The 26,335-nt window shown below is 39.8% G+C and overlaps 1 protein-coding gene across 7 annotated transcripts in view; it reads left to right on the top strand.

Annotated features, from left to right (window-relative positions):
- The window catches only part of LOC135325170 (calpastatin-like), a 62,079-nt gene that overhangs the window by 8,260 nt on the left and 27,484 nt on the right, over positions 1 to 26,335 (top strand). For 6 of the 7 annotated variants that reach the window (XM_064502910.1, XM_064502913.1, XM_064502909.1 and 3 more), the window contains exons 3-4: positions 5,724 to 5,795; positions 22,317 to 22,376. In XM_064502910.1, the coding sequence (XP_064358980.1) occupies positions 5,724 to 5,795; positions 22,317 to 22,376 (132 nt within the window). Of the gene's footprint in view, positions 1 to 5,723; positions 5,796 to 9,544; positions 9,731 to 22,316; positions 22,377 to 26,335 lie in introns of those variants that run through there. The other variant, XM_064502915.1, reaches the window with a different exon arrangement.

Here is a 26,335-nt window from a genome sequence, read left to right as displayed (position 1 = left end):
CTACTCCTCACTTAAAAATGAACTTTCAAAATCCATTTTACTTTACTACATTGACGTGGCTGAAATAGCACAGCTAAAGCATACTGAGTGGCTGACTGGAAGAGACAGCAAGTAGGTGAGTTAAGCAGTAGTATCCAGTAACCCCCGTTCTGCTTGATGGCTGTCCTGCCTGGGAAGTAGATGCACACAATCCTTCCTTCCTTCTTCTCTTCCCAAGGGTCCGCACTTACTTTTCTTACTCAGTAGCCAAAAGCATAAAAAAAAAGTTTACCGCAGTATTAAAGATTCTAGCTCAGCCCTCTCTTCCTTCTGAAATGCTAAATTTAGTGTTTGTTTCCTAAAACAAAAACTAAGATGTGGCCCTAAGACAGCATTCCCATTTTACTGTAACTCTGCTCCTTTGTAGCAGCCAAAGGCAGTTACCTGGGAGCACTTCAGTCACACTGATACGCAGTACCGCTATGTCTAGCACACTAGAGGGGTATCGGAGCAATTTGCTCAGAACAAATACGACTCTGGTATCCGGCTTTACAGGGTCATGCTTCCCTTGGAAAGACTGATCCCCTCTGCTTGATTACTCTATACATGTTATCAAAGGAAAGGGACACCTTTGTGCTTAAATCGAGTTTGCCTCATTCCAGCTATGCTACTTAAGCTTCAAATGTAGACAGGTTGAGGGATCTAGTTGCCACAGGGACAGGTCAGCTTTAGGTTGAGAGATACGTAATCTGTGAGTGTAATGAGGAGCAACTGAATGTACAGCTGTGTCTTGACATGTGTCATGTAGTATTGTACAAATACGCAAAAGATTTGTTAAAGCAAAATACAACTTAAGCATGTTAGAACATGTGATTTTAAGGGAGATGTAGGCTGTTTATTGGCACAGTTCGAAGAGGAAGTGTGTGTGTTATGGGCATATCATGCACTGCCCAGGGACAAAGATTCAAGTCACAAGGGTGTATACCTTAACTCTTTGTGTCTTGATTTTCAGAACTTGAAATCCGTTATACTCATTGGACCCTTCTTGAGACTCTAAATCTACTTTAATTAAATGTTTTTATTGCTTGTGTGCATGTGGTGGATGTTAACAGAAAAGAAATGATTCTTGTTCAAATTGGTGGTTGCTCATGCACTTCAAGCTGTTGCATGTGTTTACAGCTGGTGTGCACCTGGAACCCAGTATAAATGCATACTGTGCTGCAGTTTTCCCATATCCATCCTTCTCTTTGCTTACTGTGTTTTGACATTATGGTCCTGAGTCAACATGCTTGCAGCGTGCCATTGCAAAGCGGGTGCACATAAGAAATTGCAAATTTCCTTTCTTTCCTTCCCAATATTCCAAGGTTTTGACAATTTTGCATGTGAAGTGTTAGCTCTTGAGAGACCACTGGTGTTCTTTACCCCTCATCTCGACATCATCTTCAGCTTTCATGTGCCTTTCCACCAGTTTCAGCTCACTCTAAGCTTCATATTCCACCAAGGTACTAGCATTTTAGAAGTCTTTGGAAGCTAAAAGATCAAATTCAAGGGGACATGGGGCAAATTCACTGAAGAGAAGCTCAGAGCAGTTTATACAATACTCTGAAATTAAGAAGTCGCTGGGCTGCAAACTGTTTGAATCTGTGAGATTATCTGGGAGGTGTATCACCACATACCTATCCCATTTTTACATCATCTTTTTTAATTTTTTATATCCACTGTTGGCTACTGTTGAGACAAGGAAACAGGACAGGTAAACCTTTGGCCTGACCCAGTAAGGCATTTCTTGTGTGATAATACAAAGTTGCAGCTTGCTGCCTGTTACCATTTGCCACTTTGCACATAAATAATAAGTGGGAGCTTCCTGAAGAGTTTCGTGTTTGGACTGCTGGTGGTGCGGTGAGCCAGGCGCTCCCTCTGCCTCGCCCCGTTAAATTCATCGGTCTACTGGCATCCGCCAGGCTTCTTCGTGGTGCCCTCGCCCTCTTGAACTTGCCCTGGCTGTTGGCAGAGGGTGGCAGGGTATGGGGCTCTGGTGGCATCCAAGTGGGAGGGGCCAGACAGGTCCCACGTGAAGCCTTCCACTTGTCTATGGAAGTCGAGCAGTGTTGCAGGAGTGGAGGGTAACACGTGGTCCCGCTGTTCTGTTGTTGAATGCTGTGGTCAGTATTGCCCCTTGAGAGGGCTGCTTTTGGGGGAGAAAGGGTGGCAAAAAAAGAGGAACTCTTTCTTATGGGAGTCTGGGCTCAACTGATTAAAGTACAAGTCCTAATCCTGCCCTAATCTTCCATGAAGCATACTGAAGTGCTAGGTGGTCGTGATTAACTTTGTGGATTTCAGAGTAAGGATATTTTGGTTTTTAGATACAGTCTTGAGCTTTCATTTTAATAATATTTTGGAATAAGACATGATAACTTTGAAGTGTGTGCATTAACCATAACACTTGTAGGAGAAACAGAGGTGATAGGGTAGAATTCAGCTGGCTGTTATTCAGATTAGTTACTTACAGAAATACAAAGTTCCAGTGTACTTAAAAATACATAGATGTGACATTGTCCATTGCAGGTTGAAGTGTACTTTACTACACAATACATGTATAAATCATAGTTTTGATGCAAACCAAACACTTCCATTGGACGTGACTGTATGGTTAACATATGCATATAGATAGCTCTGAGATGCCCCTACTACGTTTTGAATTGACTCAGATGATTGGATTTAAGCCTGCTTTCGTTATTAACTGCACATAATTTTGAAAGCTCTATTTTCTTTTTATTAGCATAGTGAACTGTCAAGCAGAGCTTATGCATCAGTCTAAAAATGTAGTCTGTGCAACAGCAGAATGTCTTAATGTAAAAATGCTGTACTAAGAGAAAAACAAGGTCATATATCCTAGGAATTTGAAGCCCTGGCTTAGAATGGGACCACATATGATATGAAACAAGGCCATCCCCATCAAACCCTGCCATTTACAGTCATGCTCTCAAGCAGTGAAACTGAAATGTGTGCTGCTTGTTTAGCTTATTATTCTTTATAGCAGGAAATACATTCTTTCTTTTGGAAGGGTGATAGGGATAATTGGCATTGAAATGTTTAGAATTGATTCTTTGCTCTAACAGTTAACTTCTAGATTTCTGTGATTTTTTTTTTTTAATCCTGACAGCTGTAGTTCAGGATTCCCTATCCTAAACAAACATTAGGTTTACTTGGAGTCCACGAAAACACTGCTGAGTAAAGACAGTATGGCTGGTAAAAATTTGTTAGGATGCCTGTTCTTGGCTCCAATTAAGGAGATTCTTCAGTAACTGTTTGATTACAGCATTTGTGAGTTTTTTTCCTGTTTATTATTTGGTGACAAATTCTTTATTTTAAACTGCATTGCTGCTTTTTTGGTTTTTAGTTCTTCTTACAACCCCAAATACAGTGCTTTCCAGGTTTCAGGGTGCAGCTTTGCTTGAGCAGTATACTAATCTACTGAAAGTAATTTTGGGTTAAGTAGTGGGAGAAACACAGGCTGTTAATAGGATGCTGCAATATTACGGGTATCATTCTAGAAGTTCAGAATTTAATTCTCCCCTCTTTTAAAAGAAGTCAGTAAATGAAAAACATCAATATGTCCGTAAAAATGTTCTATTTATGCACAGTTACAGATGTATTCATATTTTTCATTTAATCAAAAAAGTCACACTGTAGATAAGATCTCTATATTCCTTGAACAGTTCATGAGAGAGAAAGACCTCTCTGCAGGGTGCTTTGGCCTACCGTGTGCAGTGTAGAGGAAACCTAGATGTCCACCTAGTTTGCTGAAACGAGGTGAGGTGGAGCCCTGCGTGTCGAGGGAGGTGGTGAGCTGTCTGCTGCTGAAGCCCGGGGGACATCTAGTGGCCAGAGGGAAATAAGGTATTGCGAGATAGATCTGCAAACAGAAGAGTGAAGTGTTTTTAATGAGTAAAGTGCTTCTTTGTCTGTTTTCCTCTTCCGTTTTGATTTTTCTTTGGCCAGTGTGCAGTAAATAGTTAAAAAATAACATTACTTTGGTGAATTTTTAGTATTCGTTGTGAGTTGTTACGATGTAAGACTCTTCATGACACAGGAAGAAATGGAGTCTGTTTGTAAACTTAGCTTGTAAACCAAAGGTTGTCATTTCAGCTGGCTGCGGGACAGACATGGAGAGCCGTAGTGGTAATATACTGAAGTCATACTCACAATATTGGTTGTTCTCAAGACAGCTGTTCTTTTTGAGGATTTTTTCTTTTGGGAATGGAAAGGCTTATAAATAAACAGCACTTAAATCTTGTGTTCTTCCAACAACTTAATAGCTTATTTAAAAGTTGAATGGGAGGGTTTGTGGATAATACTTGGTAATAATCAGAGATAAAATCCAAGATGCTCAGCATCTCAGTGCTGTCTCTTCAAAGCTGTAATACATTATGCTTCCTTCTCCTGCCTGGAGGAACACTGTCTCACAGGGCTGGAAGACCACTGTTTCTTAAGGGAATGGAAGAGGTGAATTATAGTGGGGAAGAGGGAAACCACCATTGCACTTAGGCTTTGCAGTATTATACAGTGTCTTATTTGGATGTCACTGTTCTCAGTGTGATCAAACTTAAGTGTGAAATCTTTGAGGTAAATGTCATACTTGATGTGTCAGAATCTGTGATGCTGGGTCACGTTTCTGTGATGTTAATGTTATGTACATGGGAACAGAATATGGTGCCCTGCGCCAGGCTCTGACCAGAGTCTGACTGTGCAGAGGAGTTCTGCTTTAATCTTGAATGTGCAGCTTGCTTTATGTAAGAGAGATTCCCTCCTGTTTTTAAAGCTACATCAGAAGGAGAACATGAGGTGGCAATTACCTTAATGAAAGACAGCCCTGAGACTGCAGGTCTTCTGCAGTCTCTTCTTGCTTGAAAATTGGTGCTTCTGAGTCTGAATACTAGTTTGCTTATTGGGTCTCTGAATTACCGTTCTGCAGACTTCCTTCCCTGCTTGCAGAGAACCATGGAAGTGTTCATTCGTAATCTTCCACTTACCAGAGAAAATGAATAGGTCTCATCCATGTGCTGCCTCCAAAATCTGATGCTTTTTGCTCTGTTTATTACTAATAGCTGATTTTTGTAGTCTTCGTTAGATCTGATTTCAACAGTCACTGAGTTGTTCCAGTGATACTTAGTGATACTTGCTACTAATGGAATTGCATTGGTACAGAACTGGAGGTTCAAAGGAAATGTAATGTTTTTGTTTCAGCTACAAGTGTATTTATTAAACGAGCAAAGCCATCATTTTGGCCTGAGTTTTGTATATTTACTTCTCTGCCTGATCTGTAATGTTGCCTTCTGCATTATCATTTAAGTTATTTCTGTGCAGCAATAGCTTACCCATCATATTTTCATTGATACTTTTTATTAAATTCTGACTCCTGTCAGTACTTGTATGTGATTATTGTTGGTTTAACTGTTAATTAAAATGAGTGTGTCTGCTACATGAAATAGCATAGATTTTTATATACTCCTTCAAAGAGTACAAAAGAATTCAGCCCATTCTGGCCTTGGCAAAGCTATCTGAAATATGTATGTGTGAATTAAAGTTATATAGGAGAATTTATTTTTGGATTACTCGATCTTCCATAACATGTTCTAATGGACTATTAAAAGAATTATTTTTTTAATACGGAATTTTACATGACTTTTCTTTTTCTTCATAAACATTTCTGACATTTGTTCTGTGTTTCTTTTATTCTGCAGAAGATATCAGCAAGTGCTAGTGCCAGGCAGCCCTCCAAAACACAGACAAGTGGAGCACCTTCTACCATTAAGGTAATGCACAATTAAGAAAACAGTCTCTCTTAAAGAAGCAAAGAACATATGATGTGACTTCAGCCCCTGCAATGGTCTAGAAAGCAGCTGGTGTCTACCAGCATTCAGCACCACTAGGAGTGTTCTTCATGTGTTGCTAGAAACTGTAGTGAACTGGAATGAAAGAGGCATTCAAATAGGCAGTAGTGCCTTTGGAGGGTAATAGGCTTTTGATAACACTTCCCTTTCTTGTGTCCTTTGGTAATCGCCTAATTACTTAAAGAAAATTCCAGTCTCGTAAATAGCGGTGGCAAACTTAATTTGACTTATGGGGCTGTGGTTCTTTTTTCACCCTTGGGTATTCATATGTTTGGATCCTGTTTATTCAGGAGGACCTGATGAGATCAAAACAGTGATAACTTTCTTTGTCTGCTTTCTTAGCTCTTGGCTTGGTTCAGTCCTTCAGGATGTTAGTGTAAAAGACACTGTGTAAAAAAACGTGACTCTCATATTGTCGTGCAGTTGATGCTCTATGAAGAGAAGGAAGGATTACAGCTTTTAAGCAGGCTTAGGTCTTGTAAGGCATTGAACTAAGGAGCTGAAAATACATTTTCTTATGGCAGCTACACATAAACTGATGGCTGTAGTTGGTAATCACTGTTTTGTGTATTTTCTGTACTTGGAGATATCCCAGCATTTCAAGCACTTAAACTGCTTTCCCTGAGAAACTTCTGCACAGCATTAGATCTTATCAGCTGGAAGTGTTTCTGCTTTCGAATGGTATTTTTCACGCTCTTAATCAATTCTTTTGTAAAATAATACTCTTAAAGACACTTTTATACTACCTAGATAATTATTTTCCTTTCCACTCAGTGAAAAAGGGTGCAAAGAACTAACTCTGTCCCTTTCTTTCAGTGTTTTTGTCCATCACTAAACACATCCGAAATTTTTTGTTGCTTTTCTTTCCGTTCCCTTCAGTTTGCCAGTGCCTTTCTGATTTTAGTTAAGCTGGAAGCAGTAGTCCATGTGTAGTTCCTATAGATAGCTATACAGAGAAGGACTCTCAAGTATGTTTCTTCAAATTAGTCTCCTGCTGCATGATTCAATGCAAGCTCACATATAATTTACTAACTATTATATATGTCTTTAAGAATTTTTTTCCTATATGTTTTTTATTTGTTTTATAAGCATATGTTTCACATTAAATGCCCAAGAAACATTTTTTAGTGATGTTATTAAGGATAAGAATTGGAGGGTAGTATAATGGGAAAAAGCATAAAGTAATGTAATCACCAGGAATTGCTTTATATTAGGTTATGAAAGCCTAGACTACATATTTTCTCCAATATTTGATGCTTCTGCAGTTTCTGTGACACTCCAAACTAATTAACAGAGAAGATTATGTATTACAAATGTATTTACCTTATGCTGTCTAATATTGACTCTTAATCAATAGATATTTTAAATTTAAAATTTATCCTTCCTGCTTGGCCATGACTTCCTTTCTTCAATTAGGCCAAACTTTCTTTTAATTATTTCTTTTAATTTTAACAGTCTCCTGTGATGCTATAGCATTATTTAAAATAGAGTGAAATTCATAGATTTATTGCCCTGGTTTTGCCGTGTGTGTGTGAATGTGTGTACATACACACACATCCCCTTTCAGTCACTCCTACTTTTTTTTTTTTTTAAGCCATTTGGCTAGCCGCACTTTTTTCTGCCCTTTTTCTCCCGTTGATATTTCCAAAAGATAGCAATTCAAAATAAAAATTTTAGAGGGATTTGAAAGGAAATATTTCTGTAAAAGGCAAGACGGCCTTTTTTCTTTTGTAGCAAAAATAAATCAAATGTTTCAATATAATCAAAAACATTGCAGCAATTTTTAGATGACGTTGGGACTGTTTCTTCTTTTTTTTCCCCCACTATAACTTTCCTGTGTTCTCAGTGTGAAATGCCTTTGGTCTCCTTATGTAGTTCATTGGTCAGTCTGCTCTCTTGTTGTGCATTAGACAATAAAACAAGAAGAAAGGGAAGACTAATTACTAAATGTCTTTGTACAAAGTTACTAATATTTCTGTAACAGACTGCAAAGTCTGTCACAAGTTTAAATATCAAGATTCTGATTAAAAGTGGTTCCTACTGACAGTATAGTTGCTGGGATTTTTTCTTTGCTACATTCCCTACTTAATTGTCACAAAATTTTTATTTTTGTGATCTTTGTACAGACATGTTATTGTGAAAGATGGCATTTCTGAATAGAAGACATCTGAAATCATGGAGTTGATTTGGAGTGTCAGCAGAAATGCATAATTTTATTGCTGCCTTTGGTCAGTAAAACTGTTAACAAGGTTGGAATGTTTGTCTCTCAGTTTTGCAGTATTCTGAAAAAGACGTAAGGGGGCCGTCTGAGAACCTCCGTTTCGGGTTCTCTGTAGACTGACTGAACGTCACGGCACAAAGATCCTCAATTTAGGTGCTTTGTGGCAAGACTGTGGCAAACCACGGGGCTGTTTCCTGTGAGTTGCCCTCACAGTTGTTGCCAGCAGGGAACCTCATACTTGGAAAATAATGAAATTGTGTCAGCTACATGGAGCCTCTGAGAGCTGCGGAGGCTCGTGGTGGTTTTGTTGGTGGCAGAGGCGTGTGGACCAGACGCTAGAAACTGGGAGCGGTAGGAGCGCAGGAGCTGCCTTCTGCGTGGGACAGCTGCCATCGTGTAAGGCTGCGGGATGTAGCTTCAGTCACCAGAGACAATCTTCACTTTTGAAAAGCAGGGCTGTAAAACAAGCCTCTGGTCAGGAGACTGTTGGAATAGCCGAAAATTGTAATGGTATTAAAGTAGTGTAGTCATTTAACAAAAACCTCTGTACTTCACTAAGAAAGACAGGGTGTTTTCCTCATCAGTCTGTGTCCTATCTTTGGGTGTTCTCCATTCCTACTTCCTTTCTCTGATTGAGCTTTTTTTTCTTTTTCCCCCTTGACATAGAGGGGATGGAGACTAATATGAAAAAAAATGATCAAAGTGTTTAATAGGGGGCATTTTTTTCCTTTAAAAAAAAACCTCACAGATGACAGGTAATTTGGTTGTTAAAAAAAAATAAAATTAAAGAGTGGGTCACTACTGGTATTTCAAGAAGCTTCCAACTGCAGCTTTTAACTTCTAAGTTAATACAAAGTATTTGGATTTGTTATGCTTAAAAATAGCAGTCCTAATCAGTCAAATTCCAGCAGCCTTAACTGGTCCAGCTATCTCAGTTCCTTTTGATTACTAACATTTGGTTGCTTTAGGCATCTGGACAGTCAGTTATAATTTAGGGGTTTGTCCATAAAATTCTAATAAAAATATTAATCTTCTTTATGGGAAGCTAACAGGTTTCTTCCCTCAGTATCAGTACTGCTAACTCAAGAGGTGGAAGATGGATACTGCTCTTTGAGAGCTAAAAGTAACTACTTCCTTGGGTTGTGCCGTTGTGATAGGTGTTTCGTCCATGATTTTTGCTATGTGTCTTCACGCCGTCAGCTTGGTAACAGCAGTGCTGAACGGGGGGATTTGCCGAAGCCACATTCAGAAGTTACACGAGAAGCTAGAGACGAGTTTTGTTCCTTTTCGCTTAAGGTAGGACCTCAAATACGAAGAAGCATGCAGCGTAGAGGGCAGCAGGTCCCACGTCTGCCTCCGGACCGGCAGCATTAGCTGAGCCCTCCCGGCCAGCCCTGCTCGCCTGGGCTGCCCTCCCCGAGGCGCGGCGGCTGGCAGCGGGCCGCGGCGGAAGTGGGACGGCCGTGCCTCCGGCTGGAGCCGCGCGCCGCTCGCTGCTCCGCACCGCTGTGTCATCGCGCAAGAAGGGGTTGGCCACCGCTTCGTGCAAACCGAAACCGTGGGCTGTTCGGACACCGACATGAAAAACAGCCTATCATAACAGTCTTGCTGGAAGCCTAAAATTCAGGTGTACCGAGTAAGTTAGCTATTCTTACGGCTTTTCTTTCATATGGCCTCTGCTTTAGGCTAATTTATGTTCTCGTTTGAATTCCCCCCCTTCTCCCGGGAATTCTGTGGGCTGAAATAACACTGGCTGCTGACTTGCAAGGCTTCTGATGCGATCCTTTTATCTGGAGGCTCAAAGCACTCCAACTAGCTACATGCAGTGAATTGCTTTTAAAATTATTTTAACATGTTGGGAGCAGTCTTTTCAGATACTGACTGTGCAAGTATTTATCACGTCCGGTATATATGCATTTCCAAATAAGTTTTGTAGGTTACACAACCAGTGTTTATGAGATGTAAGCAGAGTTTTGAAGGGGAAACAGGCAAGGGGGAAGAGCAGAATATTTAAGTAGTGTCCTAGTTGTTCTGGATTTACATTTGGTTTTCTTTGTGCATTTCTAGAAGCCTAAGCTGTCCTTGCCTCAAAAAGCCATATCATTTTTTGACATATGAATGCAGAGCTTGGTATGCCTGTGGCACACAGAATATTGCATAGTCTGATGTGATCATCTGTAAAAACCGACTTCTCATTAGAAGCATGTTTAGGTACTGATACCCATTTTAATATTTTATTTGATACCTAAAAGATGCAGAGGTATCAGATGCATGCAATCACATGGAACAAAATCATACATTTCATACTTTTCATTAAATTGTCTTATTTTTGTTTCTGTAGTACTAGAAATTAGATAGCTAGGTAGCACGAGATATTAGATAGCTAGGTGTTGCTTAGGTTATGCCAGTATTTGATTATGGTTACTGTAAAATAAAACCACTGCTCGATAATCACAGGTGTTTTCAATTTGAGCCAAAAACAAACTGAGAAGACAAGATCTTGTTCCATGAGAGATGTGACAGTATCTATATCATCCCTGCTTCTCCTTTTTTGCTTTGGTGAAAGTGATAAGTGTAGATTAAATAACACAATAGTTCGTGAACTTCGCAGAGATCTCTGCTGGGTTCGTGATCTGTGATCTTTTTTGGTGCCTAATTTTCCCACTGTTGTGTTTGTTCAGTATCTTTTAACTGACATAAAGCATATGAATAATTATTTCTTCTCCATAAGAGATTTTCTTTTCTAGACTGAAATATTTATTACTGTCAGCCTCTTGTGTAGAATGATGCTTTTTCCTTTTTTTAAAAAAGAAGCAATTGATTATGCATGATATGTAGAGCTAGGAGAAAACTCCAGTCCTGGATGTAGAGTTTCAGTGACTTGTCTTGCCTATGAGTCTCCAGGCCTGTTTTTCTCACAGTGCTAGTTCTGTAACTATGAACATTAAATGGACACTCCCAGTTTGAAATCTACGTAAAGCTGCGTTGTGTCAAAGGTAGTTGTTCTGGGAGGACTGGGGATGGGGTGGAGGAGAGACTGAGAAACAAACCTCTGTCCTCATGAAGTAAAGGACCCACCTTTCTTTCCCAGTGAGTTAGTGCTCACTGAGTTGATCCTGATCATTCCTGCTCTTGTTGCTTTCCTGCGCTGGAAAATAAATAGACTCACAAAGGCCTGGGACTTCTTGCAGACTTTCTACTGCAAAAGGCAAAAACAAGTATGAAGGCAGAGAGGTCCATGGTCTTGTGAATTCCTCCTGAGCTCTGTAAGGCTCGGAAACCGCACTGCTTCTGGAAGAAACAGCCTGTGTGCCTGCCTGCCTGCGTGCCTTGCTTAGTAGAAGCATGCCTAAACTTAACGATAAACCAGAAATTTTTGGTCTTCAGGAAGAGACCCCTGTGAGGCATGACAAGGCCTCCTGAAGATGGCGGTTTTATATGTTTTGAATTGAACCACAGCATGCTTATTCCTCCAGAGCATGCTGAGGGCTCTGCTGAAGCAAGCTTGGGAGTTCTGAGTTAAGAGCTGGTGCAGAAATGTGAAATGCCTCAATCTAGCTGTTTTTAAGTGGCAATAGTAAAACAATGTTGGGTTTTTTTTTCTAAAATGATTTGGGCATGTTTTAAAAAGAAAAAAACACTACATGAAGGTTATGTAGTGGAGATGATCTTTCAAACACAAAATTTTATTAAGATGATTTCATATGGGGATTTCTGTTTGTCCTCCTTTCTTATTTTCCACTCAATTTGTTAACAAATGCCATTGTGTGACAGTGTGTGTATCAGTTCATATTGCTTTACTAATAATTCCCTTTTGCTTCTACACACAAAAATTCTCTGATTCAGAGTATCTTTCACTAGTTCTTGTGACCACTGGCTGGCCATTATGAATATTGCCTGATTAAATTATTGTAGTAAAAAATAATGAAGCTCATTAACCTCAGAAATCTTTGGTTTATGATAAAGTCCTCTTTTACATGACACTTTTGTCTTTTTGAACTTCTCTTTAAAGAATGCTGGTTCCTTTTGTGATTTACCATTTATATTCCAGTTTTCCTGGAGCAGAGCTTTCCGTGCTCTTCCTCAGTAACACTTCAGACCAAGTGACACAAATCCTAGCTGAACTCAGCAGCTCTATGTGGCATGTGGCTGGCACCTAATAGCTTGTTTTCCTGCTGTTTCTTTATCAGCCTGCAGTTTGCCGCTGCAGATAGCGTTGGAACATTCTGGTGTTTGAAACAAAACACAGAAATGAAAACCATTAACTGCAATTGTTACAGCTAGAGATTAACTATTTCTGTGGACATTTCTGTACAGTAAAATGTAGAGCTGAGAAGAGGATTTTTGAGCTACCTATGGAAAGGAGAGCTCTGCTGCAGTGACCAGACGTATGTTACTGTAATGCTCCATTGTGCAGAGTGGAAACCTGAGAAGAGCAGTGATAATATTGACATGCTGCTTCAAGTATTTGAATGTGACTGCATGGAAATAAAATCCCAGTATATGCCAGCGTGTAGAAATTCTTGCGATAAAACAGGAATTTTCCAAAAAGACATAATCAAAGAGCATATTTTAAGAAGAAATAAGAATGGGGAATTTGAAACAAATTATTCATGTGAAAACTTTTTTCATGCCACTTCCATACCCCAGTGAGGGAGTTTACCTGATGCTCAAAAACTGTGGCTTATCTGAGTAATCCTTTAAGCCTAGCTAAGGGAGCTGATGGTAGGTAACCCATACTGTGATCAGATGGGACTGCTGAGATCACTCTTCATGAAATTTGCAAGGAAAAAGGACATTTTTGACAGTGGAAAATAAGTTTGAAAATAAGATGCTTTTACTTGACTGAAGCTATGAGTTTAAAAACTTCCAGTGAAATGAAGTCTGAATTTGATGATGGAGAGGTATAGTCCAAAAGTATATCCAAAAGTAGAGCTTTGTTGCAATCTTCGCTTTTAACTACATGTAACAGAAACAAAACATATAGCCTACTAAAGATACTACTAAAGATACATGTCTGTTGGCATGCATCAGGAATCTGAAGGCAGCATATGAACTCTAATATCCTTCCTATGTTAGGAACATGCTGACTTTCTTTCCAGATCACTTGTAGTAATCACAAAACCACCTTAAATAGAAGTCGCCTTGTATAGGAAAGGTTATAAAGCAGAAGTCATGAAAAATACTTAAGTGTAAATAATTTCTTCTGCTCACAGATCAAACTGAACAGTCTATCTGTGTGCATGTTAAGGCTTGCCGTGCTAAGATAGTGTGCATGTTCTGTGACTGACTAGCAAACTCCATTCCTCTACTTCTCCCAAAACAAATGAAAGAAAACTTTAGAGACAGTAGGAAATGAGCAGACAGAACTTCTTCCCATCCTCTGTGGGACAGTTGTAAGTTTTTCTGCGTGTCAGTAACTTCCAGGATGTAAGTAATCATAAACTGAGGTGTAGAAAGTGCGAGAAGAAAAGAGGCAAATGGCACAAAATTGAGTTGAATCAATTGCTGCTCACCCGCTGTGGAGTGTTCTTTATGTAAGCATAAAGCTGTTTCAGAATCTAAACAGTGACGTTAAGATAAGAAAACCGTTCTGGTTTTAAACTTTAGACTTGACATAGTTGCTGAAATCCAGAGATTTTTGAAATGGACATCTAACCTAAAGGTGGTTTGGTTGATATTAGCTTCTAGGTAGATGAAGCCTCTGTTACTCACTGTGGTAAGTTTGAGATTGATCTTAATCACACCTGGTGCTTGATAACACATGATACAGCATGAGCAAATTCAAACGCGAGTAGGTTATCTTAAAAAACACTATTTAAATGGAACCATCACTTTAAGTTTGAACAGTATTGTGTATCAGCTTTAATTCACAGTACAGGATTTAGGGGTTAAGTATTGCCAAGTTTCTTTTGTCTGCTAAAACAGCATAAATGTTATTTTAGTAATCAAAATAGAAGAAAGCAAGAGGTATGAACCCATGTTATGAAGCTTCTCTGGCTTGATGTTATCTTTAATAAATTTAGAAACACTTAATACTGTAAAAAAAGTGCTTTATGAACAAATCAGCTCTTACATTTCTTGGTTCAGACCAGTTATATGTTTTTCTTTCATGAGGAAATGTATTTGTTCATTTTCTACATGCTCTTTTAGCATCTCTAAATGATGGTTGATCTTACCCTCTCATTCAACAGAAAATTGCAGAAGAATGAAATGAAATTTCAAGGTTAGTCTTTTTCACAAGAGTAGCCTGGATCATCCTTTAAATTGAGGTTTGCTGAGAGGCTTGGTTTGATGTTACCAGTGCTGGTCTTTGCCTCTGCTGTTTATTACATTTGACTTTCAGGTTCAGAAAAAAGGCAACAACATAAACCTACTGTTTGTTTTTAATACTGGTGTCATTCAGGGGGACAGCTTCAATGGAGTTTGAAGGTGTCAGGTGGAGTATGTGCTTGTAGAGCTCTCCTCAGAGCCCACTTAAGACTGGAATGTGCTGACGAGGCTTTCCTGATGTTCAGCTTCCTGCACGAGTCTCCACCCGCATTTTTGTTGCATACCAGTCCAACCCTGGACAGGCAGCGCGTTCGCTCTCTGGACCTGTAGCAAGAGTCTCCATGCACCCTCAGTTCGACACCTAGTGAAGTTACTTGTTGGGGTTTGTTTACTCCTCTGCAGAGCATTATATAAATGTCTTATATATATGTAACGCTATGCAGAGTATTAATATGTTAATGCATTCTAGTTGTACTTCAGTTTATTCTTCACATTTGCTCTGAACTGTGAGCCTGCATTTCAAAAGAGCAAATGTATTTTTGATTTTCTTAGGTTGTAAGGGGGACTCTTATTTTGGAAATTATTTTTCTTATCTTTGTCAAGTTGTGGAATGTTATACAATTATACAATACTGTTCAAACTATCCATGGATAAGAGTTTCTACAGATTTTTAGACTGTATTCGCACCCACTGAATTTCTGAATTTCAAAAGCAGAGGAAGCATCTCTGGAGAGTTTTTTTTTAATATATGAATATTTAAAACTAAATGTGTTTTGAAAAATTCAGCCACAAAAGCATGAATTCAACAAGCTGCCTATTTAAATAAATCTTAACTTTTGAATACTAAAATCTTGGAGGTGTGGTTTTGTTGTTGGTGGGTTTCGTTTGTTTTAATGGCATTGAGCACAAAGGCGGGGGACTTTGAGTCAGGGCTTGAATGAGCTTGGTGGTATCAAAGTAACAAAATCTAGTGTAGGATTTTATACTGAATTAGAATTTAGCTATCAAAAAACTAACTGTCCATTAAGGTTTTTTTCAGTGTGTGGTTTTTTTTTTGCTTTTACCTTTTTTTTTCTTTTTCTTTTTTTTTTTTTATCTATCTACTCAGCAATTGGCATGGGCAGTAGGCTTTGTTTATAACATGCAATGTTTGTGTGAATTCAAACAATGATAATAGCCTTTGAAAATAAAATAGGCGCACCCGTAGTCACACGTGATAGTTATGCATTAGAACTTGCATTGTAAATTGTTTAGAAAAGGAATCATGCTGGTTACTTCCACACAGAAATTCCTCACAAAAAGACAATATAGTGGTATACGTTAAAGGAATGTTTTAGGTAAACATACCAGTGACTGCAGGTACGAAGTGGATTCTTATGTCTTGCTACTCCATATTTTAAGTTTTTAATATAAACCTCTGTAAAATTAGCTGACAGCCTGAGAGCTCCAAAAGAGATACTGTTCTCTCAGTTGATCAATTTTCTTTCTGCTATTAAAAAGTCACTGGTTTTCCTCATGACCTAATAGCTGACCATTCATGTATAAGAACAAGTAGTTTCAGTGGTACATTTGTCCGGTCTCTATATACTTTAGTTTGCCACTGTGTGTACGTATGCACACGCCTGCAAGCACGCACACACAGATTTTTGGCTCAAATTGTATCTTGAAACTCCACTTGCCATAATGGAAATGGATGGAATTTTGTTTATGTGACTCGTGATAATATTGACTTTTGGGGGGGCATCAGTTCATTTTGAAAATTGTATATTCCTCACAATGTTGTGAAATACATCAGTCCTCTGCTATTTTTGGCCCTCTTTCTATCTGTTAAAAGGCTTCTGTAGGACTCGGAGGTAATAGTTGCATAGCTGTTAAAATATACCATTGAACAAGTGAAAGATTTAACCCATAACAGCTGAAAAGGTATTTCATTTAAGTGAATTAACCCATTATTTTTTCACAACAGTACTCCCAAGAGCATTTGTTGCCCACATCTAACAGTCACAGTTAATGAAGGGTTAGTAACAGAACCATGTTAAGAAGCAACCATTTTTAATCACAAATAGCAGTAAACTTTGCCTTGACGTACACAGCCATAACTGAAGTAACCAAAGTCAGTTGGATGTATGCATGTAAACTGGAACAAAATTATGCTTTGGCATTTTATTGTGGAAGGTGGGTTTTTTTTTCCTTCCTTCCCTCATATACTCTGTAAGTTAGTAATACTGAAATAATAAGATTGTCTTAACGCTAAGCCTGAGAAGAAGTCACAACTTGTATGTCAAAGGTGTGCAGGCCCAAAAGCGTCATCAAGTGGCCACTGAGCCCGCTGTCCCAGAGCGAGCGTAGCTGGATCACCGAGCAGGCACTTGTCTAGCCTGTTTCAAAAGCTGCCAGTGCTGGAAATGCTGCAGTTTGCCCAGGTAGCCACTTCCACTGAGAGACCAGTCTTGTAGGGAGAAAAGTCTTTGAGGTCTGGCTTCAAATATTCCTTGCTACAAAGTAAGCCAGTTTCCTCTTGTTTCACCCTTTCCTTAGCTCGCTGAGCAGAGGGGACGGGACACCAGGTGCCATCCTCCTTTTCCTGTAGCTAGGCAAATCCAGTCTCTTATACCCTGCTTCTCTTCATAAATTGTCTTTTTCCGAAGCTCGCTTCAGATTTTTCTTTTCACATCTTTGCCGAAGTGTGATGGCCAAAACTGGATACAGCTGTATGTAGCACTTGTCCTAGAGAGGATCAAGCCAAAAAAATGCAACATTATTCCTATATTTTATGTTTATCACTCATGGTAACAAATCTTATCTTGGATACTTTTTGTTTGTTTGCTTGTTGGCAGTAATATCTCAACTTGTGGCCTTGTAACCTGCAGTATTTTTCTTAGTATTGAGGCCTGCCTAGCTTCTCTTTGTTTGTTTTGGGGGCATTTTTGTTGTTGTGTTTGATTTCTTCAACCTAAGTAGTAGGACTTTGCCCCCCCCAGTTTATCATTTTCAAGTTGGATCCTTTTCTCCAAAATGCTAGTAACATTTCTCGAAATGGTACTTGCTATTTGGTCCTGAAACATGTTGATGAAAATATCAAATGCACGCCAGCCTTTAGAGATCCCTTCAGGAGCTCCCCTGAAATGTTCTTCCGATTTGAGAGCAAGCTGAATGCAAGTTTGTAAGCCAGTGTCACCTAGACCTTATTTCCCTGGTTTATTTATGAAAACGTCAGCTAAAGTGCTGTAAAGAAGTTGTTGCAGTAACATCAAGATGTTTCTTCTCAAGACATTTTCTTATCCAATAGACTTATTACCACATTTAAAAAATATTCAGTGTTAGATTGTCTTTACATGGTTTATTTTTGACAAATCTATTTACTCTTATTCTCTTGTCATCATCTAAGTGTTTATATATTGGTTATTTGTTAAATATTTTCAGTATCTCTTCAGTTTTTGAAGATAGCTGACTGGTAGGTTGTTACCTGGCTGCTCCTTTCTAAAGATAGGCAGTGACCTTTTGCAGTCTGAACTGTCTCCTCCTCGAATTTCTGAAAATTGTAGTTTTGGTTGATGCTTTGAGGGTAGCTTGCTGTGCTACGTTGGTGTAGTTTCACTGATTTTTCAGCTTTCAATAACTGAGAGCTCTCATGGCATTCTCAACCTGCTGTTTTTTTCCAAAAGGCTTTGGCTTCTCCCTGAATAGCCGAAATTATTTTCTTTTAAGGTTCATCTTAAGGTTACTTTCTTTCCGTTTTCTTCCCCTGTTGCGCTTTCCTCTTTGCTTCCCCATCTCTCAGGCACAAACAGATTAAATAACCACCTTTCTATTTTTGTTTTACTAACCCACGTTTTGCCTTTTGTCACATTTCTCTTTCAACAGTAGCATAAAGACTCTGAATTTGACAAGTAAGTTTCTAAGGGTGTTCCTCCTCTTCTGCTCAAATTAGATCCCATGTTTTTTCCGGGGACCTTCCTGAAGCGTCATCCTCTAGCTCCCGGTCAGCAGCGTGCTGAAGTCCCGCAGTCAGTTCCTGTATTTGTGTGCCGGTGCCTGGCCTGGCGCCTCTGCTGGAGGGGCCGATAAGCCCACGGGCTGCCACTTGGCAGCCTTCGGTGCTCGTTATCTGGCAACGTTGTTAGCAGAACAGCGCAAGTGTCAGGTAGCTTGAAGAGCCTCCAGCAGTCTGGTAGATACAGCGTGCCTCCAAAATGGGCAGGCACGTTGGCAGAGAGCTATTTCTGTCCCCTGTGGAAGGGGGACTCTGACTGCAACTGTTTGTTTTAGGAGTCGTGGAGGAGCGGCCTTCCGATCCTCTCGACAGGCATAGCTCCCCCTCATCTCCGTTGGTGGCCGTCTTATCTTCTCTTGGTCCCAGGATGAGGCAGCGGCTGTTTTGGTAGGGAAAGAATAATTTCTGCTCTGAGCTGGCCTCAGTTCTGCGGGAGAACCTGCCCTCTTTTGGTGCCCCTTCTGGGGTGTTTCTGCGGGTCTCGCTGTGAGCGTGTTCCCAGGTGTTTGCGGTGGCGTTTACCTCCTCGCACAGCCACTTGCAGAGCAATTCCCCAGCAGCCGCTCTTCACCCGGCCGGGAGCTCCTGGCTGTCCCCTCTCAGCTGCGTGGGGCCTGCGTGGAGCCCGCCGGCGTCAGCACCTCTTTCCGGGCAGCACCCACATGGGTGCAGGCGAGAGAAGCACAGGCCTCAGTGTGAGTGATGTTCACTTTTCCATCTGTTGCAGGTTCTGCCCTCTGGGGTATCTGCAACAGCACAAGAAAAACGTGGCTTTTTCTGCTAGAGCACTTAGGTGATTTTTCCTCTCTCTCACCCACAGCCTTGAGGGCAGATTGAACTCCCATCATTCCTGCTTTTTATTTGAAAATTTAACCTTTTTTTGACAGGGCTTGTTTGGCCCAAACAGCAGCAGGAGTTTACCATCCCTTCACAGGAACAGGGTGTGCCTCCCTGCGTTAAAGTCCCTCTCCAACTTCTTGGTGAGCCATGCGTCAGGCAGTAGTTATGCTAGTTACTAGGCAACACTTTAATATTTACCTCCAAGCCTGACATGCGTTCGTGTGTTGCATCAGGAGACAAGGCTTCATCTGTTCAGACTGCCAGACTACAGCAAGTAGAGTAGGCAGGGCTTTTTTTAGCAGCTGCATGTGGTTGGCTAACTCTCGCAACCCCCCGAAGGTGAAAACCAAAACAACCCACAGTAAAAGGAAGTCATCCAAAAGTGGCCTTACAAGAAAGTCAGATTGTTTTTATAGGCTGTGTGATAGTTACCAAACAAATATTTAGACTTCTGCAGCTTGTGTTGTCACCCGGTGAGGCGGAGTGCAAGAGGACTCCTTCCTCCTTGTAGGGCTCTCTCGTGGGGGAGTCTGCACAGCTGGAGACCCTGAATGCTGGGGAATTCAGGCAAAAAGTGCTCTGTAGTGAAACTAAGACGTACTCTGCCTCTGAGGGAGCCAGAAGATCAAGGTGGTGCTATGCCAACTTCTTTACATATGAAGAGCAGCTGCAGTAGGAAATGCCCTATGCCCTCCCAGTCCCTCCCTCCTGCTTCTCCTGCCCGAGTCCCCAGCAAAAGGTTTATATATTTTTCCTCTCTGTCAGCCCTAAGTGTTTACAGGGGAGGATGGCTTGACATTTCTTCATAGTAGGTGATTGGCAGCCATTTATTTGGCTGTTAGTATCCTCAAACTTTTTTTATTTCTTCGTGAGCATTTAAACTTCTCATGTGTCTCCTGACTACTACTATGTTGTAAGTATTTCAGCCGGGTAGCACAGAAAGAAGTAGAAGCTGGGTGTTTTTTCTTCTTTTTTTTTGAGCGAGAGAGAAATTTTAACTAGGCTACAGAGCTGTAAAGCTTCCTCTGAGACAGACCTGCTCGAATGAGATTGCCTTCGGAGGAGCAGCATTACAGCAACCATGATGGTAACATTGTCCTGGTCAGGTAGTGCTGTGGTAGAGGATCTTCGGAGGTTGTCGTGATGCTGTAGTCATGAAACGTTGCAAAGAATTTTTCAGCATGTTGTAAGAAAAAGGTTTGGTGGGAGGTTTCAAAGGGGAGGGAGGGAGAAGGGCTCAGATAAATTATAAATAATTCATACCATGCAAGATACAGTGATATATCTTTATTAAATGAATAGTGATTACGATGACTAATGTGAAGAGGTGTAGAACAGATACTTGTTAGTCATCTAGAAGAACTTCAGATTAATTTAACAGGAAATTAAGAAAAGGAAAGGAAAGTCTGTTACTGAGCAGAATAAGAAAAATATGACCTTTCTTGCCTGCAGATTACCTGGTAGCGATGGTTGAAGTATATAAAAAGGTTGTTAAAAGTATTTGTTCCCTGTCCTGATGTAGGAGGCTTTGTACATTCTTCTGTGATTTTCTTCTGCACCCCTCCAAAAGTTCTCATCTATTACAATCAATCTCTGTGTATATATGGAAGCAGAAATTATGCGCTTACAAAAGTATGGCAATCGTAGATTCTCTTCAATATACATTTAGCCATTAAACCTCTTGCAGAGACATGCAAAATATCAGAAAAGGCTTTGTGTGCCACTCTTGCATGTGATAATTAACCAGTTAGCATAGTTCCTCTATTGTTGTTAGTCATGTTAATGGAAGGGCTGCTGTTTGCAGTTACACTGGAAGTCCATTTAGCTACGTTCCGCATACACCCCCAGCACCCACACACAAGCGACACCGTGGATTCTTTCGATTTGTATATAGCCAGTTTCACTGTGTGAGGTTTTCTCACAGTGCAGGAGGTTGTGAAATTGTGGAAGAGCACAGAAAAAGTGTAACTACAAAACCATGAAAAATTGGCAGAAGGACCTAAAGACAGATGCACTAACTAAAAGTGCTGGCATTTCCGTCATTGGGTTTTGGGATTTTGGCAGAGTGAGAACTTACCATCATCATAGTGTACCTTTTAAATTCTAAGTTCTGTCTTATTCTTGAGAAATGTTTGTACTAGGAAAAGTTTTGAAAATGCTGTGTGGATCTATTTAAAAATGGCCAAGTATCTTAAAAGTTTTATTTCATGTTTAAAATGAAAAAATTTGCCTTGTGGAAGTAAGAAGTTACCCCTGGTATGGAATAATAATATTGCTTCTGAGTTCATTCAGATAATATGTATTTTAATAGAGCAAGTGGCATGAGTAAACATCCGAGGAAAAAAATCCAGAAAGAATTTGCACTATTCATTTGAACGTAAACTGTGAGCACGTTGCTGTGGTTGAGATGGCAAATACAGCTGTTGGGATGGCTAGGCAGACAAACGTTAAGTGGGAATAGAGAGGTAGTATTATATCTGTAGAAAGTATTGATGAGACAATCAGAACATTCATTTCTGGGATAACAAAGATGCGTTCGGAATAGAAGTGAAGCATCTAGAGAGTAAAATCACTGAAGCTAGGCAGAGACTATCATTTGCTGCTTCTGTGCAAGGGTTGCATGATATGCTGAAACACTTTTTGACTTGTGTTACAGAGTGATTAATTATTCCTTCTCATCTCAACATTTTTGAGTCTGCTAATTTAGTATTAAATATTTTGCATGACAAACTAGTAGATCCAAGAATCCAGTTTCTTTAAAAAGAAAGTTGAAATGTGCAAGAATGCTGCTTAAAAAGTATAGGTGTTTCCTCAGAAGAGCAGGATTTACGAATGTTTCAGTACTTGATACGAAATTTGCTTTCAGTTCATGTCAGAGAAGAGAATGCTTTAATGAGATATATGGGGATCATGCTGTAAAAAAAACCTACATAAATATACTTTAGAAATACAGGCAAGGCAGAAGATCTAAAATGATAACTCTTATTTTTCAGTAATAAATCATTCTTTATTTTTATTTGGCTATCTAATGAATTCAGGTTGCTTATGCTTGCTTAATATAAATTATATGTTACAAAAGTGAAATTTAACTTGACTTTTCCTTTTTCTTCCTCAGAAACAGTCCCCCTCTGCTGATGCATCAAAAACACGTATTATGGAGCCATCTGAAACAAAGGTATGATTTCCTAAGAAACTCATTTTTCAATTGAGCAGAAACATATAAAGCAAGGGAATTTCTTTTTTTAATACTGACTCACTTTGTTACTTTGCATATTTCTTGTCAGCAGCTTAATTTGTCCTTTGAAAAATACCAGAAAAAAAATGTTACCAAGAATACTTGGAGGATTTTATGAAAACAATACTGATTGTAATTTTAATTCAGTCACATTTTGACATATATATAGCCCTCCTCCCAGTGTAATTACAGGGTTATTTGCATGTTGATAATTTCATATATTTGAAGAATTCAGGGCAAGTTTCAGCTTTTAGTCTATGTACAATCTCATCTTCTTAGTCATACATCTGTGTCTGCCTGTCAGCTTCCTTTCCTTTGTCCTTTACACTTGTTTTGTCTTGTTTAATGACTATAACTTCTTCAGTGTGGAAGTTGTATCATCAATGCCTGTACTTTGTTTTAGAAAAGATTTCTAAACCTCATTTATGCCCCGTTGCCTAACACTATCATCTAAAGAAATGGGCAGTGATTCTGTCCCTCCCTTGTTCTTTCATTTTCCATAACCATATTAGTGAAATAGTCACTTCCCTCAGCAGTGCCTCAGACTGTGCTTTTACTAATGAAGCCCAATATGCAATTAGCCCCCCTCACCGCAAGGGCATGCTGCTGACTCACGTTCCACTTACTGTCCACGATCTTGTCCCGGTCCTTTTTTGCAGGGCTGCTTTCTTTCCCATCAGCTCACAGCCTGTAGTGCTGTGTGGGCTCTTCAGTCCCAGGTGCAGGAGCCTTTTTGTCTTTGTTGAACTTTCATGAGGTTTCTGGCAGTTCATCTTTCCAGCCTGTTGAGGTCTTTCTGAACAGCAGCCCTACAGCAGCCTCGGGCCTATCAGCTGCTTCCCCTTAGCTTAGTGTTACGCAGAGACTTGATGAGGAAGCGTGCCTTCAGCCAGGTCATTAACTGAGATGGTAAGCAGTATGAGGACCACTTATTGACCAATGGGCAATGCCACTTGTGGGGTTTTTCTTTTGTTTTTTGTTTTAATTCTCGCTGAAACAGAGACTCTCTTTGCCCAGGTATACAAGTAAAGTTACTGCTTGCTTGTAGACTTTGAGCAGGGACTTGCATGAATCTTTTGAACTCTTCTGAGCAAAGAAGTCTTTATAAAAAGCATCTGTTTCCTTTTTCAGCTCTCACTCTTCTAAGCACCACTATATTCTTGTTTGAGTATGTCTGCAAATGCCAAGTCTCATTTCTCTTTCTTAGAGTCTCTCTACTGTACCACTTTCCTCTGGACCCCTCTTTAGCTTTCAGTTCTATACATAAATGCGTTGTCTCTCGTGGTTTTATGCCACTTTGAAAAACCTGGGAGTTAGTGCAGCTGAGAGAGGAATGTGGAATTTCTTGTTTTGTGGCAATGTCCAAAGGGTTAAGTGAGGTGGTCAGAGGTTTGGAGGCAAGGGCAGGAACCTGGTGGATTTTGCTGGAGGAAAAGAGGGAGCAGGGTGCTAGTACTGCCATCGAGGAAAATATTTCCTATCCAGCCTTTTTCCCTTTGCTGGTGTAGACATTTGTGCAACTGCACTGTTAACTGAATAAGAAAACTGATCTAGCTGAAAGAGATTTTTTCTCTCCCAGGCTATTTTTCCAGTTTCCTGGGTCACATGTTAAACTGGATACTGGTACAGTGCAGGTGGGACCAGGTTGTAGAGGGGGAGGGGGGATGTCTTTTCTCTGTGGGAGTTCAGTGTACATTATAAACGGATGCTGTGGCTTCACACTCTGACTGCTCACAATTGATTGTGTTTAAAGGATGACTAAATGTTGCCTTTCAGTGCATAGCCTCATGCTGAAAATGTGAGAGCACTGCTTTGATTTGTCCAAGAGTAAATTTGTGTTGTTAAATTTGAACTTTGTTATTGCTGGAAGTCTATTCAAGTAGAGGGGTGTGGGTGTGTGTGCATGTGCACAAGCATGTATGCAGGGTCATTTGCTTTAATATGGTCTTAACATCTTCAGGTGTGTTTGATTAAGTCTTGAATCAAAGTATTGCACATATGAGTCCATATATTCTGCAGCATTGTTAGAAATTAATAGTATGAGCAATTCTGTAGATTTTTAAAAGCTATACAAGAATTACTACACATAACCTACTCAATAAAATACACTAAATAGTCAATAAAATAATACTTACAATATATGAAAATAATGGCATGTATTTGCTAATAAATGGTGTCTGAAGCTGTAGGATGTTACATTATTAAAATGTTAACCACTTAACCACTGGAGCCATTAGTCATGAGCTGATGATCTTTGGTTACAATCTTTTGTCATGCTTCTTCACATTGCCACCTTCCCCGTAAGCCCACCAGAGTCTGGAAATAAATTAGCGAAACCCTATGTTTCTTGAGCCTCATTCTCTCGCTTCTGTGGCATTTTTTTGCTCCCTAGCTGCCAACTAAAGACATCTCATGTGTGATTGACCTTTTGCTTTACTTGGGGTATAAATATATCCAACCTTTTCAAGCTAAAAACTGTGAAAATTTAGGATTATCTTTTTAGATATAGGATGTACTCTATTATATGTGTACAGGTACACATAGAGATGTGTGTGTCTTTGAACTAACCATATGGTAAGCATATATGTGTGGGAGTCATAAATAGAGTATGACTGAACTGGAGAAGTACCATGTTTTATTCAGGGCTCACATGAAGAGAAAATCCAAAGAGGAGAATCTGGGAGGTTAAGCAGTTTTCCTTTTTATTATTATTTTTTTTTCTAGGTTGAGCACGGGATAGTAGAAATCACAGAAAGCAAACTATTATTAGAGATGAAGGCCAAAAATTTCCTGGCCTGCAATGTCATGTGGTGGTGTGTTCTTTGCTGTGGCCTACAGCTTCAGGACCTTTGCCCAGTTCATGCCTGCGTATCTACACATACATGTTCAGGATTTCACAACCAAGTATTTGTGGTTCTCTGTTTGGATGTGAATACTTGCATTAAAAAATGATAAACTGCTTAGCAAATTTTTGTGGGTAGTCAGCTAGCAAATGTAAGCTGGATCTATCTAAACAGTAATTAATGTTTGGCAGCCGAAATAAAAAAACTTGCAAAACTTCAATAAACAAATTTCACTTTTAAATTAGTCTAGTTAGATTTTTGTTGTTTCTTCACTGACTTTTAATAGGTGATTGTAAAAAATATGTCTATTATTTGTCTCTCAGCAACTTGAAATATGCTCAGTGTATTGTACAGACAGGAAGGGTTTCTGTCTGTGGCCCCATATTTCCTAAGCAGAATCTGAAAATCCTCTCGCTGCATGTGTACGCCATGCAGTGAAATGGGATGCTAGTGTCCGTAGTCGGCACTAGCGGGAGGAAGCGTAATGATGCCAGCCTCAAAGGAGGAAAGGCCCCGGGGTTGAGTAGCACTGCTACAACTCGCACTGCTTTCCGTACTGAGCCCTTATGCCCCTGTGGAGCTCTGCCCTGTGGCCGTTACCCGTCTCCATGGGTGCTGGCTCAGGAACATGTGCTCTGTTGCATGGCATGTACGTGGATATACATCTCTCTATATCTTTCCACCTAGTGCTGTTTCTAGCAGTAAGAGATCAAATCACTCTCTGAGTTCGTGTTTGCCCCTGGCGATTCTGCAGCTGGAACTTGTGAAGCTCATGCATTAGTCAGCAGCCATCTTTCAGAGTCCCCAGATGACTTTCCTGTAGCCACATTGGCTCTTCTAGTCTTAATCATAGCACAGTTAAAATAGTAACAGCAAGAAGTTAATAAGATATGGTAAAGAATCTGCCATTTTCATGTTTCTTTTTTCTTACCAAATATAGCAGTCCTTTTGCTTTTCAGTCTTTGTTCATACATGTTTCTGTTAGGATTAATTTATTGTTTACTGTACTTGGACTTGAGGTGAATCATAGGAATAGATTTTTGTGGTGTGGCTGCA

This window comes from Dromaius novaehollandiae, chromosome Z (genome assembly GCF_036370855.1).
Source record: "Dromaius novaehollandiae isolate bDroNov1 chromosome Z, bDroNov1.hap1, whole genome shotgun sequence".
Classification (NCBI taxonomy): Eukaryota; Metazoa; Chordata; class Aves; order Casuariiformes; family Dromaiidae; genus Dromaius; species Dromaius novaehollandiae.
This window is presented reverse-complemented; position numbering and strand designations above follow the sequence as displayed.